The following is a 15,870-nucleotide window of genomic DNA, read 5'->3' as shown; positions in this document are numbered from 1 at the left end:
CCCAGGCTCCCCTGCCATCAACTTCTCCAGGGGGCAGGGGCCACACTCAGGACCGGCTCACCACACAACAAACCTTGCTTTTCCAGCTCCTCAAACAAGGTCAGGCTGGTAATGCTGGGCCCCGTGAAGATGATGTAGTTCTTGCCAGCTGCGTTCCGGCACAGGCTTCGGGCCACCATGCTGTGGAGCTGAGGCTTATTCTTCAGTGCATCTAGCCCATCAGGACCCCCGCCTTCCTTCAGGTGGACATAAATCTTGAACAGAAATACAAAGGAATCACATGAGCTCATGGAATGTCAGGCTGGGGCCCGAGGTTTCAGAAAGCACAGGCTGCCCTCGCTGGGCCAATACTGGGTGCAAAAGCCACCTCTCCCATGAGCTGCTGGTTCTGCAGCCCTCCCACCCCATTGCCTCCTCAGCCTGTAGAGGCCATGGGGAACTCCCAAGGCCACCATGGAGCCCAGGCAGCTGGTGGCTTGGCAGAACTTTTCGGTTTAGAAACGTCAAGGTAGAGAAGAAAAGGGTCAAACTATTACAAGTAGCGAATCTGGCAGCTAAGGTCAACGCAAACACATCCCCCAGTCTGGAGCTTTAATTTACATTAAATAAAAGTTTAAGGCCACCTCACCTGTAAGCTTGTCCATGTCCTTTCCATTTGAATACAGTTGTTGGTTTTTGGGGGGATGGGAGTGGGAGGAGCAGAGGGAGAGAATCTTAACCAGGCTATAAGCTCAGCACAGAGCCTGACATGGGGCTCGATCCCATGACTACGAGATCATGACCTGAACTGAAACCAAGAGTTGGGCATTTAACCAACTGAGCCACCCAGACACCCCTGAACACAGCTTTCTAACACACAAAGTGCATCTGTATTTACTGTTGCCCTTTATTATTCAGAGTAGCCACCATACAGGCAGAAGAGAAGTCAGGAGCAGGGATTCAAAACTCCCCTGAGTTGCTAGGACCAGCAAAGAGGTTGTACTGGGATTAGCAAGCAAGTTTTACACTCTTTGTCCCAGGAACACCTTCCAGGAACATCACCAAAAGGGAAATCACCGGAAATGGGAATGGATTTGAGAAGAGTCCGGTCCACCCAATGACTGACCAAGTCGTGAAGAATTTGTCATATGGGTACTAACTACTGTTCTCCTTAAGGGATTGGAGTTCTTCTTGTGGAATGTTTTAGGTGCCTTTACGGCAGCATGTCGCAAGCTAATAGTGCTCGCCTGTGCCTGTCAGATGCCCCAGGGACAACAGACACTGGGTCGGCCATGAGGCTACCCCTGACTGTCCTCTGAGACACAGAACTGCAGGCCTGTCCATGCAGACAGCCAATGATGCTCTGCTGTGAAAAACCAACATGGCCCCGGAGAGGACCCAGGCCTGTCCACAATACCCGTCCTTGGTCAGATTACTTCAATCACATGCTAAATACCGTGTCTGATGTTCCTGAGGCAGATGAAGAATCAGTGAATGGGTCTAATTCCAAAAGCAGCTCATCTTCTGAGGGCTAATCCTGTCCCAAACACTCACCTGAGATGTCCTCAGGGAGGACCCTACTTTCTTGCAGCCTGGCAGGCAATGGCTTAATGATATAGAACATCTTTTACATAACGTGGCAGGACTCCACTTCGTTTTGGGATCTCTGTACCTTTCTCACCTCAATTCTCAGAAGAAATCTCTTTGACAGGGATAGAGAAGCCAAGCTTTGCCTGTGTCACACATCACACGTGATTTTGGCTGAGCCAGGACATTTCTCAGAACCTGTCTTCTCTCCTTCAGCAAAGCCCAATTCTTGTGGCCACTACCATGGGTTTCGCACCTAAGGCTGAGATTCATACCTACCTGAAACCCCATCGTACCCATGCTGGGCACTGTGCAGCCTGATATCCACCTTAGAGACAGTTAGTTTTGTCCCATGTGTCATTCAAAAGGAAATCCTCCATCCAAACCCCGGGTTCTCACCGGGGAATGGGGTGTGTGTTGTGGGAACCCCTCAGGCCCCAAACCTTGATGACACCCCAGGTGGTTTCCAAAGTCTTCCCTGAGGTATGGGGGCAGTCACTGGCACACTCAGCCCAAAGCAGGCAAAATTTAACAGGACCACATGTAAAATCCCACAACCAAGTTCAAAAAGTAACTGCGTCTGGTATAAGATGCAAGAAATGGGATTGAGCAAGAATAGTTCTAGAAAACAAACATGAAAGCCTTTGGAGATGGTCACTGGATGCCACGACCAGCCAAGTTAATAGGATCCTGGCTTGTTAATAATATGGGTGGTAGGACACCTGGGTGGCTCAGTTGGTTGGGCGTCTGCCTCTGGCTCAGATCTTGATCCTGGGGTCCTGGGATCGAGCCACACATCGGGCTCCCTGCTTGGTAGGAACCCGGTTTCTCCCTCTATGTGCTTGTTCTCTCTCTCTCTGTCAAATAAATAAATAAATGAAACCTTTAAAAAATAATAATAATCTGAGTGGTGACCATGTTATGCTTCTTTGGCCAAACCATGATCAGTTCTTCTGGATGCTACTCTTTACAAGGCACAAGGAGAGGTGTGCTGGGTTGGTGGAGCAGTCTGCTGGGTGGCCATCACAAACAGAAAGGTACTTGCTCCCAGTTCTGGAGGCTGGAAGTCTGAGATCAAGATGCTGCCAGGGCTGGTTTCCCCTGAGGCCTCTCTCCTTGACCTATAGATGGCTGTCCCTCTGTGTGTGTCTGTGTCCTAATCTCCTCTTCTTGGAAGGACACCAGTCATGTTAGATTAGGGCTGACCCCAATGACATCTTTTTAACCTTAATTAATTATATCTTTAAAGGCCCTATCCTGTAGTACTGGAGGTTAAGACTAAAACACAAGAATTTAAGGGGCACAATTTGGCCCCTAACAGAGGGAGTGGCACTAAGCCTGGGGAAGGAGCATGGAAGGAGTCCAAGAACCTCTTCTTTTGGCAAGAGAGGTGTCTTGTAAAATGATCATTAAGATCTTCCTAAGGCAGAAGCATAGTGACTACATACAAATGGCTAGAAACACTGCGTTCAAGCATCAGAACCCCCACTAGCCCTCAGCACTACCCACAACTGAATGGGTGGCTCAGAGAGATGCAAGGCCAGGTTGAAGGTCTGCACAGCTAATGAGGGCTCAACAGCCACCAAAGTCCCTGTCAATGCTAGGATTCTGAGAGTTCCTCAACGCACTTTAGTGTTTAGCTGGGTCTGAGCTTCAGATGCAGGGGAAACATGTTGGCATCAGAGAGAACAGAGCTGCACACACGCCAACCTCAGATGCCCCAACAAAGCTGCACAGTAGGCAAGGCCCTCTCCTGAAAAGCGTGCAGCCCTCTTTTTTTTTTTTTTAAAGATTTATTTATTTATTCATCAGAGACAGAGACAGAGTGAGAGAGACAGACAGACAGACAGACAGACAGGCAGAGACATAGGCAGAGGGAGAAGCAGGCTCCACGCAGGGAGCCCAATGTGGGACTCAATCCTGGGACTCCAGGATCACTCCCCGGGCCAAAGGCAGGTGCTAAACTGCTGAGCCACCCAGGGATCCCCAGCGTGCAGCCCTCTATTCGTGATGGGATGAGACTGGCGTGAGCAGGTCTGATCCTATGTCAGAACAACACTGCCCTGCTGCAGTTCTGACAGCAAAGGGTTCAGAAAACACTGACTCTCTCCTGGATCTTATAATAGCCTAGAGAGGATCACATGTTTCTAACAGGTTCTTGCCAGAGTGGCTTCCTGGCTGGAGCACTGCGTGAGCCAAAGACTCATCTATGCATTTTCAGCACTAAAGTTAGCCCTCTGGAAGGTGGATTGCCTGGGTTCCTGGCTAACAGGCTTCAAAGCATGACGCACCTTCAAAATGTCATCTCTTTGATTCCCAGACTAGATTCAGTTGCTCTGACCAATGTGCTCTCCCTTTGCTCTCTGGAAGTGCGCACATCGGTGGGGTGGGCCATGGGGTGGCACGCAGGGGCTGCATGGACCTGTCACAGTCCCCCTGGGGTGACACTCAGAATGGAACTAGAGTGCCTGACCAGGGGACAGAGAATCCCTCACACCTGCTGGAGGAACTGGCCACTTCTATTCATTGTGAGACAAGTACCGAAGCACAGAGGCAAGTAGCTGAAGGCAAGAGAGAACTTCCCAGCTCAGACGACCCCTGCCAGGGCAGACATGGCCAACACAGCAGCTCCCAATCACCAGCGATTTGCAACCCTTCCCAGGAACCAAAGCTCCATCCATTGAGATCACCTCAAAAAGCACCTACCCCACTTTCAGGGCCGCAGGTAAGGTGACGCATGCCACCATCAGTACAAATGTCCACATCCCTAGAAACTAGGTGGGGTCAGGGCTATGTGGGACTCTCATGGGTCGTCTGCTTCTGTGGACCCCTCTTAAATTGCATTCTACCAACTGCACTGTCATAAAGACAAATACATTAACATGATATATTAAAGCACTTTCTTCAACTTGAAAAGTGTTTGGTTTTCTTCTCTTCTGATTTAAAGGAAACAAAATCGTTTTCACAATTTCCCTGAAAGTGAAGTTGGTTTTCAACACTGTTCCTACTTTTAAGGGAGAGGTCAGATTCAGGCAGTAAGGCAAGAAACGGGTTCTAATTTGGAAAGAGGGACAAGAAAAGGCAGTGAGGAGGTGGTACTGGGAGGGGGTGGTGTGGAGAAGACACAAATCCAGCTGGGGCCAGGCTGAGTCTAGGGTGCCTGAGAGACACACAAGCAGAAGCCACAGAGGAAGACCTATGTCGGCAGAGGTCAGGGATGAGGACACCTGGGTAACAGTCAACTGTACACAGGTGCAGTGCAATCCCCAGAGTGGCTGAGATGGATTCCTGGGGGTCACCAGCATCTGGAGCGTGGCCAGACAAGGAACTCCCAGGGAAATATGGAAAGGAAGGGTCAGGGAGGTAGGAAGAGAATGTGAAGAGAGAGGTAAAGAGTAAAATGTGTAAATGATCCAGAAAGTCACACAATCTGGCTGAAAAAACCCTAGATGTGGGGTACCTAGGTGGCTCAGTGGTTGAGTGTCTGCTTTTGGCTCAGGTAGTGATCCCAGGGTCCCAGGATCGAGTACTGCATCAGGCTCCCCTCTGCCTATGTCTCTGCCTCTCTCTGTGTCTCTCATGAATAAATAAAATCTTAAAACAAATCAAACTCAGATCTGTTTTTGCTGCATGTCAGTCACCACGAGCTTAGTGGGTTAAACAAGACCCATTTATTAGCTTCCAGTTCTGTGGCTGGAAGTGCAGAAACGGCATGGGTGAGTTTCCCAAGGCTGCAAAGTGTCGGCAGGCCATGTGTCAGCTGGCGCTCGGGATCCTTTCGGGCTCATTCAAGTTGTTCCCTTCTGGCTGCAGGACTGGGCAGGGACTGTCCTCAGCTCCAAGAGGCCACCTGCGTCCCTTATAGTATGGCCCCTCCACCTCCAAAGTCTGAAGTGGAAACCCTCCCTCAGGTTGAATCCCTCCCTTCTATAGTCTCTTTGCCATGAAGGGCCTGTTCCTTTTAAAGGCTTGCCTAATTATGTCAGACCCACCCAGGAAAATTTCCTTTCTAAGATCAATGGATTTAGGACCATAATTTTACCCACGAAATCAAAATTCCTTTGCGGCAATGCCTGGATTCGTGTTTGAGTGAGTAAGTGGGAGAAGGTGTGTGCATACCAGGGGCAGGAACCTTGTGAGCGTCCTAGAGCCGTGCCTACTGCCTGCATATCGCTTCAACAACAGCATTTCTATGGATCTGAAGAATTCTAACACCATAGCTGATAGGTGGAGTGCTGGTGATGATGTCAGCTTGTTACTCGGAAAACAGACTGTTTTCAATGTACAATGTGTGTGGACCAATAGCAACACCATCTTCCCTCCACCCCAACCTCCCATATTGGTGAAAGTAGTAAGCTGGTATGGTCCTTTTTTTTTGTTTGTTTAATATTTTATTTATTTATTCATGAGAGAGACAGAGAGAGAGACAGAGACACAGGCAGAGGGAGAAGCAGGTTCCATGCAAAAAGCCTGATGTGGGACTCGATCCTGGGTCTCCAGGATCACACCCTGGGCTGCAGGTGGCGCTAAACTGCTGTGCCACAGGGGCTGCCCTGGTACGGTGCTTTCTATAGGGCAATTCTGTAGCATGATGGAAATCTTAAACACGTGTATGCTATTGCACTGATGAATTCCACTTTTAGGGATTAAACCTAAGGGAACAATCAGAAATGCACTTAAGACCTCATATTTATATAACCATGTATCTCAGAGGTTCTTTTATAATGGCAAAAAAAATTAACAACCACCTGGGGCTCCTGGGTGGCTCAGCTGGTTAGGCGTCCGACTTTTGATTTTGGCTCAGGTCATGATCTCAGGGTCATGAGACAACCCCGTATCAGGGTCCGCACTTGGCAGACTCTGCTTTTCTCCTCTCTCTGCCCCTCCCTGTGTTCTCTCACTCTCTTTCAAATAAATCTTAAAAAAAAAAAAAAAAATATATATATATATATAGCAGCAACCTAATTACCTCACATGAAAAGGAGGCTGATTAAAATTCCATCATACCTACCTACTTTTAAGTAGTGCAATTTTTTAAAAGATCATGATCTAGAAAAATTATTTAAGAATATAGTAAAAGGTTCACAATATCCTAAGTGCAATAACTGGATTATATATATATATACATATTTTTTAAAGATTTTATTTATTTATTTATGAGAGACACAGAGAGACAGATATACAGGCAGAGGGAGAAGCAGGCTCCATCCATGCTAATGCATGCAGAGCCCAATGTGGGACTCAATCCCGGGACTCCAGGATCATACCCTAGGCCGAAGGCAGGAGCTAAACCGCTGAGCCATCCAGGGATCCCCAAAATAACTGGATTATAAAATGGTGTGTGTGTGTGTGTGTGTGTGTGTTTATATAGATAGATATGTTGACTCTATTCCTCAAGTAGCTATCTCTCTACATTGGAATTACAGATGTTTTGAAATGTTTGCTTTCAGATGCTAAACATAATACAATTTCATCACAAAATGACTAAACATAATTACAAACGACCTTCCTTATCAGGAGTACTCCAGCACAGGTACATTTGGAACTTGCAGTATTTCTTTCCCAAGACAACCCCGATCTATGTAAGTGGCTGTTAAGAGATGCTGTGTTGGGAACACGTGTGCAGAGGATGATCACTCTCAGGAGGGGCCAGCCTCTCACTCTCCTGGGGGATATATGGTTCCCTCCAAGCCAGTGACATGCAGTCCTTACGGAGCCACCCTGGAGTTGCTGAGTCTGTGTGTGCACATGGGCCTGTCTGGGCACTGGCGTTTCCCCACATTTTGTCCAGTCTCCTCCCAAGGAGAAGGCACTTGGGTCATTCCAGCACAGGAGCGGGGGAGAGGTATGGAATCAAAGGTCTTCACATTCTTATTAGGAAATCTGGAGGAAGACCGAGGCCACAAGTGACAGTCATCAAAGTCCAAGGGCGGTCCAAATTTGGGGCACTTGTTGCTATAAAATAATGAGTTTATTTTACTCTTTTGCTATATGCAATTTCTTAAGATATTTAAAGTACAACTAACATATAATACTACTATAATATTATATGTAACATACTATATATATTAGTTTCAGGTGTAATAATCATCCCAACAAGATGGTGTAGTCACCATCTGTCACCACAAAAAGTTATTGTAATATTTCTAACTATATTCCCTATGCTGTACTTTTTTCATCCCCATGATTTATTTTATAACTGGAAGTTTATACCCTTTATTTTTTATTTTTAAAAAGATTTTATTTATTCATGAGAGACAGAGAGAGAGAGGAAGAGAGACACAGGCAGAGGGAGAAGCAGGCTCCCTGCAGGGAGCCCGATGTGGGACTTGATTCCAGGACCCCGGGTTCATGCCCTGCGCTGAAGGCAGATGCTCAACCACTGAGCCACCCAGGCGTCTCAGGTTTGTATCTTTTAATCCCCCTCACCTATTTCTCCTATCCCCCCAGCCCCCTCCCCTCTGGTGTGAGTTTATTTTTAAAGTGAATATAAAATAGGATCTACATTTAAATAAGTAACATAAAAAATTACTTCAAGAGTCCACAACATCAAAAAAAAAAAAAAAAAAAGTCCACAACAAGGGGCACAATTTAGGAGGAACTGTTAGCCGGGCAGTCAGAACCTGGCCAAGGAGGGCTCAGCCTGCCAGGTGCTGATGGTCGCCTTGGTCTAATATCCCACTGGTCTGGGTTGGCTTTGACTGAATTAGTTCAGCTGGTCAAAGTTGTCAATTTGTACCCCTTAGCTAAATGAATAAATCTATGAATCTATGAATCTATGAAAAAATCATAGCCTCCAATAGAATCTTATCCCAACTCTACCATTGCTACAACTACAGCAGACACACAAACGAATTTTGAAAGCCTGCCCTAGGGATCAGTAATCCGAGAAAGGCAGCATTGCTGGACATTCACACACACGCTCACACTCTGTGCCGCTCACACTCTGTGCCGGGTGCTCTGTAAGAGCCTCAGGAAGACAGTGCTGAAGGAAACACCCTTCCCTTAGATGTGTAATTGCTGGCTGGTGTGCCTTCCAAAAAGTCCTGTCTCACCTTACACATATCTAGAGAGAGCATCCTTGCACTAAAACAGTCCCACAGGGCATCATCCACCCCTGGGGAATATGGAATTTGCTGCAGAAAACTTTACTATCTGAGCCACAAGCTTGTCTGACAAGTGTCTGTAGGGCAGAAAAATGTATCTTTTCATTGCCAAGCTTTACACTTTTCCTTAAAAAAAGTTTTTCTTGCTCCTATGATTTATTAACTTTTAAATATGTAGATTTGGAAGAATAGGAAGGAAAATTAATATACAGCATTACACTTTGCCCCAGAACATTACAATTAATGTTGCATATTTTTTGCTTAAAGATTTCTTATTTATTTATTCATGAGAGACACAGAGAGAGGCAGAGACACAAGCAGAGAGGGAGAAGCAGGCTCCCTGCGGGGAGCCCGATATGGGACTTGATCCCAGGACTCTGGAATCATGACCTGAGCCAATGGCAGACCCTCAACCACTGAGCCCCCCAGGTGCCCCATGTTGCATATTTTATACTGACATGACAACAGAACGTATCTTAGGAAATACAGATTATAATAGTAATCCTTGGGGGGACCTAGGCAACACACGACTATTAAAGCCCATTTCTGCAATGCTCCCAAGACCTGGAGAGGTGGGACCTAGCTCACCTGCCCCGCCCCACCCACCTTCTGGAAAGAACATTGGTGACAGCTGCAGTAACGGCCAGATGAAGAACTCTTTAAATGCACCGACAGGGGATCCCTGGGTGGCTCAGCAGTTTAGCGACTGCCTTTGGCCCAGGGCATGATCCTGGAGTCCCGGGATCAACTCCCACGTCAGGCTCCCTGCATGGAGCCTGCTTCTCTGTCTGCCTGTGTCTCTGCCTCTCTCTGTGTGTCTCTCATGAACAAATAAATAAAATCTTAAAAAAAAAAAAAATGCACCGACAAAGCTGTCTCAAGCTGTCACTAGGGTTTTGGCACTCTTCCTGTCTCGAGGAAAATCAGGTTCAGAGATGCAGGTCTAGACCACTGGACCTACTTCTCTTTCAGAGCAGAATGGAACAGAGAATTTCCCTGTTTCTTTTTTTCTCTTTTTTTTAATTTCCCTGTTTCTGTTGTGCCCGTCTGAGCAGGGCACCTCTGGGGACGGGGAAGTCACTCATCATCAGGACCTGTGATCCTCAACTCGAAGCAGGTGGACAGTGCAGGAAGCAAGTGGACGGTGGCATCCTCGCAGTGGGGAAGCAATGCGGGAGTGCAGGGTCTGAGCTCCCTGAAATTAGGCAGGTGAGCCCATGGTGATGTGGGAGGCTGTCTGCTAGGGCGTCTCAGGGGCGGCCACTTGTGAGAGCTGTAATGTGTAAGCAACGTTCACCTGCCACAAGAGGAACGGAGTATGCCACAAGGAGATGGTGAAGGCATCACATTGTGCTGGGCTTGGTGCGCGTGGGCTCTGCTGTTCACTAGCCAGTGAGATTTGGGGCAAGTTACTTAATTGCTCTGGGCTGTGGTTTCCTCATTTGCAAGGATCATTATACTCTATGTACCTCACAAGGCCATTGTCTGTGACACCTGTGCATGTAAAGGTGATTTTCTTTTAATAGCAAAGCTCTATGCCTAGGCTGTAGCCTCTAGACACACATGTGGCTGTTTTAATTTAATCAAAATTAAGTAAAATGAAAAATTCAAATCGTCAGTCATACCAGTTATATTTCAACACTTAGCAGTCACATGGGCTAGTGGTAATGGAAAGTTCTGGACACCACTGCTTTATGCCATCCTTGGCTTATGAACCCAATTATTTTCCAGCAAAGTCTGCAAACCACCATCTCATCGCCATGCCGACTCCTGCCGCCAATCTTCTTTCACGTTGCCTCTTACCTTGCCCATGGGCCAGGGCAGGCTCATGTGCCATGGCTCTTCTCATCTCTAGCTAAACCTTCAGCAGGACTGACCCTGGCAAGAACCTTGCTTTTTTGCATTCCAAAGTTCCAATCTTGGTGAGGCGCGGCAGAGGGATGGGTGGCAGCATTGTGCGGGCTCTTGGCATCCACTCGCATCACAGCCGTTGTAGATTCTTAGTTCCCTGGGGAGAAGGCCAGGGTTCCATCTGGTCCAGTCAGTGCCTGACTCACTTAATACTTTACTGTCCCCTCTGAATCCCTCCGTGGTAAGGAGGGCTGGACACTTCCACTCTACAGACTGCGGACAGAATTAGTTCTCAGCTACTTGCTCCAAGACACTCAGAGATGATGTGACAGATGTCTTGTACCCCAGCCAACTCTATCCTGTGACATAACCACATCCAACATACCAGGATGGATGCCTGCGTCCCCACCATGTACAATTAAACAGATGGACGAAGGCCCCCCGTCCTGCCCAGGTTTTGACTCCATAAGCAAAATCCACTCTAGTTAATTAATCCCACTCTGATCCTCACATTTCAAGCTAATCCAGTTAGTTCTAGGTCAGGAGCAAAAGATTTCATTCACTTAGAATTTAAAAAAGATTAAAAATCAAATAAGGACAAACACCAGTGCCAATTCCTCAAGTTCTTTCCAACATAAAAAGTAGGTCTCAGATAAGGGAGACTGTGACAACTGGTGCTAAAACATCAATCAAACACCAACCATGATGGGTAAGAAATGGATACGTGGTTTGTCTACAGTGAGGAAAATTTGCTCACACAGCCCGGTGGTTAGGAGGGTGGGCTGTAGGGTGAGAAAGGCTGCATTTCATCCCAGCTCTGTCATGTCACTTTACGGCTGGCACTCTGGCCAGGCGGCTCCCCTCTCTGTGCCTCAGGTCCTCGCAGTGGAAAGGGCAGGAGCATTGCCTCCATCCTAACACTGCAGTGAGGAGAAAACGAGTAACGCATGGGAAATGCCCAAGCATGGAGCCTGGCACATAGCAGGCTCTCCACCGATGCCAATCTCCCTGTTCTGAACCCCAGACAAAGCTGTCGTGAATCCACAAGTCAGGCTGAAAGGAAGTGAGGTGCTTTTAGATCAGGTCCTCCCCCAAAAACATGGGGTGCAGGGACCCCATTTACAGAACCCCTCACAGATGCACACCTGGGCTCTGCCTGGACACACTGAGCGATGTGCAGGGGGTGGGAGCCGGGGGTCCTTTTGGCTGGGGAGTTTCCATCCTGAATTCTGGTTCCCGAAGCCCAACCACCTCCAAGTGAAGGTCAGTTCACTGAGCAGGAAACCAAGCCCTCCTTGGGGCTCTCCCGCCTGCCAACACTCCTCGCTGGGAACCGCAGGTCTCACACTATAGAGGCAGGTGGCCTAGTTCAACACATTCAAATAGGAGAGATCTGCTCCTTTTGACTAGGTTAGGATATATTTTTTTTAATTAGCAGACCCTCCCTCCACCCCCCAAAGAATCTCAGGGCTCTATGGTCACCATGGGTCAATATAACATCAACTAAACTGCTGGCCATTTTTTTCCCACCAGATTCTCAATCTTTCTGACATAGTAGAGGCAGAACAGTAAGTCTCTATAGAGACAGTCTCTCTCTGACCCCACAGAAATATCACAAGGCTTCCAAAATGAGCAAAGCTAATGTCTCAGACTAAGGATTCCCAACCTGTCAACAACAGGACTTTCCCCAGAAAGTGGAAGTCACATCTTCAGTATAAATCTCTCCTTTCAGTCTTCTCCAGCTGACAAGGGAGACCACAAAAGGCAGAGGTGGATCCGGTCCCCTTGGCTGGCCCCCTTTCTCAGAGGCCCTCTGCAAATGGCATGAGCTAGAGAGTATGTTGGGGCTGGAGACAGTTCTTGGCAGACCTGGGACACAGGACACAGTATATGCTCTTGAGCACACCATAAGCCTCTAATCTACAAATGGCAGTGGTTCTACCAAAAGAAGGCATGAGCTGTGGTCTCACAGGGTACAGAGCATTTAGAACCCAAGAAGTGACTACATCTCAGAATTTTCAGAGCCTCACTTAATATGACTCCCTGCCTGCTTATTCCACCGCTATGAGAGCCTGGGCTCAAAAAGCCCAAAGCCTCAAGATCTTCCATGAGACTGTTGGGAGACTGCTGGGAGTCCATGGCAGGGTGTGGGCACGGAGGGATAAATAGGCCTCCATTAGCCTTGAGGATTTTCTACTGCAGATATAAATATGCCACGATCCCCGATTCTTCTTAAATGGACATTTGAAAGGTGAGTCACAGAAATACTTTCCACGTACATGTCCAAGTCAGAGAGAACACCCCGAGCTGCGTGGTTATTTCTTCCTCCCTTCCTGAGAGGGCCCCAGGGAGCGGGACGCAGGCTACACACAGACCACAGGACAAGGAGCCTGCCAGCCCTTTGGCCACTGCTTCTGCTCCACGGCCTCTCAGCCATGAGTCTTGGATAAATGACTTACTCTCTGGGAGCTTTGGTTTTTCCCTTGTGTACTGCTTAAAGGATTATACCAGGCTCAGTGGGTGCGCCCAGGAGAGTGGGGAGGGAGATGCTAGCTCCCGTTTCAGTGCCTGCTGCCACAGACGCTTTCTGCAGGGGTGCACCACATGCCCTATTCGGCACGTCTTGGGGAGCCTTTCTTAGCCCCAGGTGCCCTCCTGTGGCCTCATAACACTGTACATGCATTTCTAATGCTGCACCTGTCATACTGTATTTATGAATGGTTTTTAATATATCTGTCTCTCCTACAAGAACATTTACCTCTAAGCCAGGTGGAGTGCAGGAAAACCTCTGCATAGAACCAACAGGAGGTGTGTGTACACACACACACACACACACACACATACACAAAATCACTTCTATCTGGAAGGATAGACATTTATTTTAAGAAATTGGCTCACATGATTATGGAGGCTCAGTAAGTCTAACAGGACAGGCTGGTGGGTTAGAGGCCCAGGAAAGAGTTACAGGTCAAATCCAAAGGCATTTTTCTGACAGATTTCTGTCTTCTTCCAGGTTCATCAGTTTTTTTCCTATTAAGGTCTTCAACTGATTAGATGAGGCCCATCCCTCACCTGCTTTACTCAAAGTCTACGGGTTTGTTAATCTCATCCCCCCCAAAAAACACCTTCATAGAAACATCAAGAATTGCATTTGATCGGGATCCCTGGGTGGCTCAGTGGTTTAGCGCCTGCCTTTGGCCCAGGGAGTAATCCTGGAGTCCCGGGATCGAGACCCACGTCAGGCTCCTGGCATGGAGCCTGCTCCTCCCTCTGCCTGTGTCTCTGCCTCTCTGCCTCTCTCTCTATCATGAATAAATAAATAAATCTTAAAAAAAAAAAAAAGAATTGCATTTGACCAAATATCTGGGTCCTGTGGTCCAGCCAAACCAATAAACAAAATTAATTATCGCTATCTCGGAGCCTTGCTGATGTCGGAGGGGTGAAACCAGAAAGGCCAAGTCAGGAAGGGAGTCAAGTGGAGGAGGCACTCTCTGGCACCTCACATTCTGCAGAGCTGCCTGATGACAGAGTGCCCCAAGGACAACACAAGTGACTGACACTGCTGTCCCTGCATGGAGTACGAACAGATGGCCATGGGACTGAGGACTGCGAAGCACACCAACATCCTGGTCACTCAACTGTCTGTAACTGGGATTCCAAAGGCCCATGGCTGGAGACTGGGGTAAACCTGACAGTGATGGGGGGGGGGGGGGGTGGAGGGAGTGGCACCTGGGTGGTGCAGTTGGTTGAGCACTGGCTCTTGGTTTCAGTTCAGGTCATGATCTCAGAGTCTTGAGATCAAGCCTCACCCCGGGCTTCTAACTTGGCAAGGAGTCTGCTGAAGTTTCTCTCTCCCTCTCCCTTTACCTGTGCTTGCTTGCACACTCTCTAAAATAAATAAATCAATCTAAAAGAAAAGAAAACCCAAAACAAAAAAGCCTGACCAAGGAAAGCATGACAACCTTGGAGACAGTGCCAAAGCTCAACCAAACCAAGGTGCCAGGGATCTCACCTCCAAGCTCCAGCAGTATCCGCAGTGTGTGTGCAAAGTGCCTTTGCTCATGGGGAAGTCACTATTTCTACGTGATAGCGTATTATCCCCCAGCTAAGACATATGCTCCCAGATGCATGACACAGTGAAAAAATTCTAGAAATGGACAGTGGTATTGGCTGCACAACACTGTGCACAAACTTCATGCCACTGAACATTGAAAAATGGCTCAAACGGTAAATTTTACAAGCTATGCATATTTTGCCACAATAAAAAAAGATACGCTCCTTATTCCATTACCCACCTTCCTCTTATTACAGTTGACCAGACTGCAAAGACAAAGGGCCTGGGGCCTACAGCTGGCATCACAGAGCCACGTGAACGGGCCCATCGGATTGTCCTGCAGGCCCGAGCGCTGCAGGCCGGCATCTCCACTTGTGGAGTTACGGTCAACCGTTTGGTGCGTAGCACAACACCAAGACAGACATTTTGGACGGATGTTTAAGGTAAGCGGACATGCAGGACATCCACAGATGCCAAGTGGGAGCCCAGGGCCAGTGTTCTGAGGCAAGCCTCTGTAAGAGCTTGCCACAGCAAGGTTCTCAAGAGAGCTCTGAGGACAGACAAGGCAGAGACACTTCACAGCACGGGATGACACTGACAGGAGGGTCCACTGGCTCTCAGCAGCTCCCACAGCTGCTTTCTTCTGGAAGCTTTCACCCCTACCTCCTGCATGCCCAGAAACCCAGAAACGAGTGATATTAACCCTTGAACTTCCAGAATGAGTCAATTTAATCTCTCCTTCTACCTCCCTCCTATCACATCCCTCCCTACAGTCCTTTCCTGAGAAAATAACGAAAAATACCAGAGTTCTTCTAAACAACCACCATTATTATTATTATTTATTATTTTAAAGATTTTATTTATTTGAGAGAGAGAGAAAGTGAGTGCACCACAAATGGGAGGGGTAGAGGGTCTGCTGATCATGGACCCTGACGTGGGTCTCCAACCCACAACCTTGAGATCACAACCTCAGCCAAAACCAAGAGTCAACCGGCTGTGCCATCTGGGTGCCCCTATATTATTATTTCTGTCTAGCCGTCGGCTCCCCCTCCTCACCTAGATGTCCTGTGGAGAGAAACTCACCCCATTTAAGGCCCAGACAGGATGGGCTGGCTGCACTGAGCTCCTGATTCTCTCCCACTAACCTTTCCTGGCACCAGCAGGGAAATCACTCACCACAGTGATCAGTTTTTCCCCTCACTTATGCCTTTAACTACAATGTTTCTAGTGGAGCTAATCCTCAGCCTGACCATGCTTCAGAAGCGTGCAGCCCAGCCAACAAATGCTGAGTCT

At 47.9% G+C, this 15,870-nt stretch overlaps 1 protein-coding gene across 2 annotated transcripts in view; it reads right to left on the bottom strand.

Moving 5' to 3' along the window:
• The window catches only part of PGBD5 (piggyBac transposable element derived 5), a 106,748-nt gene that overhangs the window by 12,065 nt on the left and 78,813 nt on the right, over positions 1-15,870 (bottom strand). For both annotated transcript variants that reach the window (XM_038533937.1, XM_038533938.1), the window contains exon 4: positions 74-254. In XM_038533937.1, coding sequence (XP_038389865.1) covers positions 74-254 — 181 coding nt within the window. The remainder of the gene's footprint in view (positions 1-73; positions 255-15,870) is intronic.

This window comes from Canis lupus, chromosome 4 (genome assembly GCF_011100685.1).
Source record: "Canis lupus familiaris isolate Mischka breed German Shepherd chromosome 4, alternate assembly UU_Cfam_GSD_1.0, whole genome shotgun sequence".
Lineage (NCBI taxonomy): Eukaryota > Metazoa > Chordata > Mammalia > Carnivora > Canidae > Canis > Canis lupus.
The sequence above is the reverse complement of the archived record's forward strand: the minus strand, read 5'-3'. Positions and strand labels throughout refer to the sequence as shown.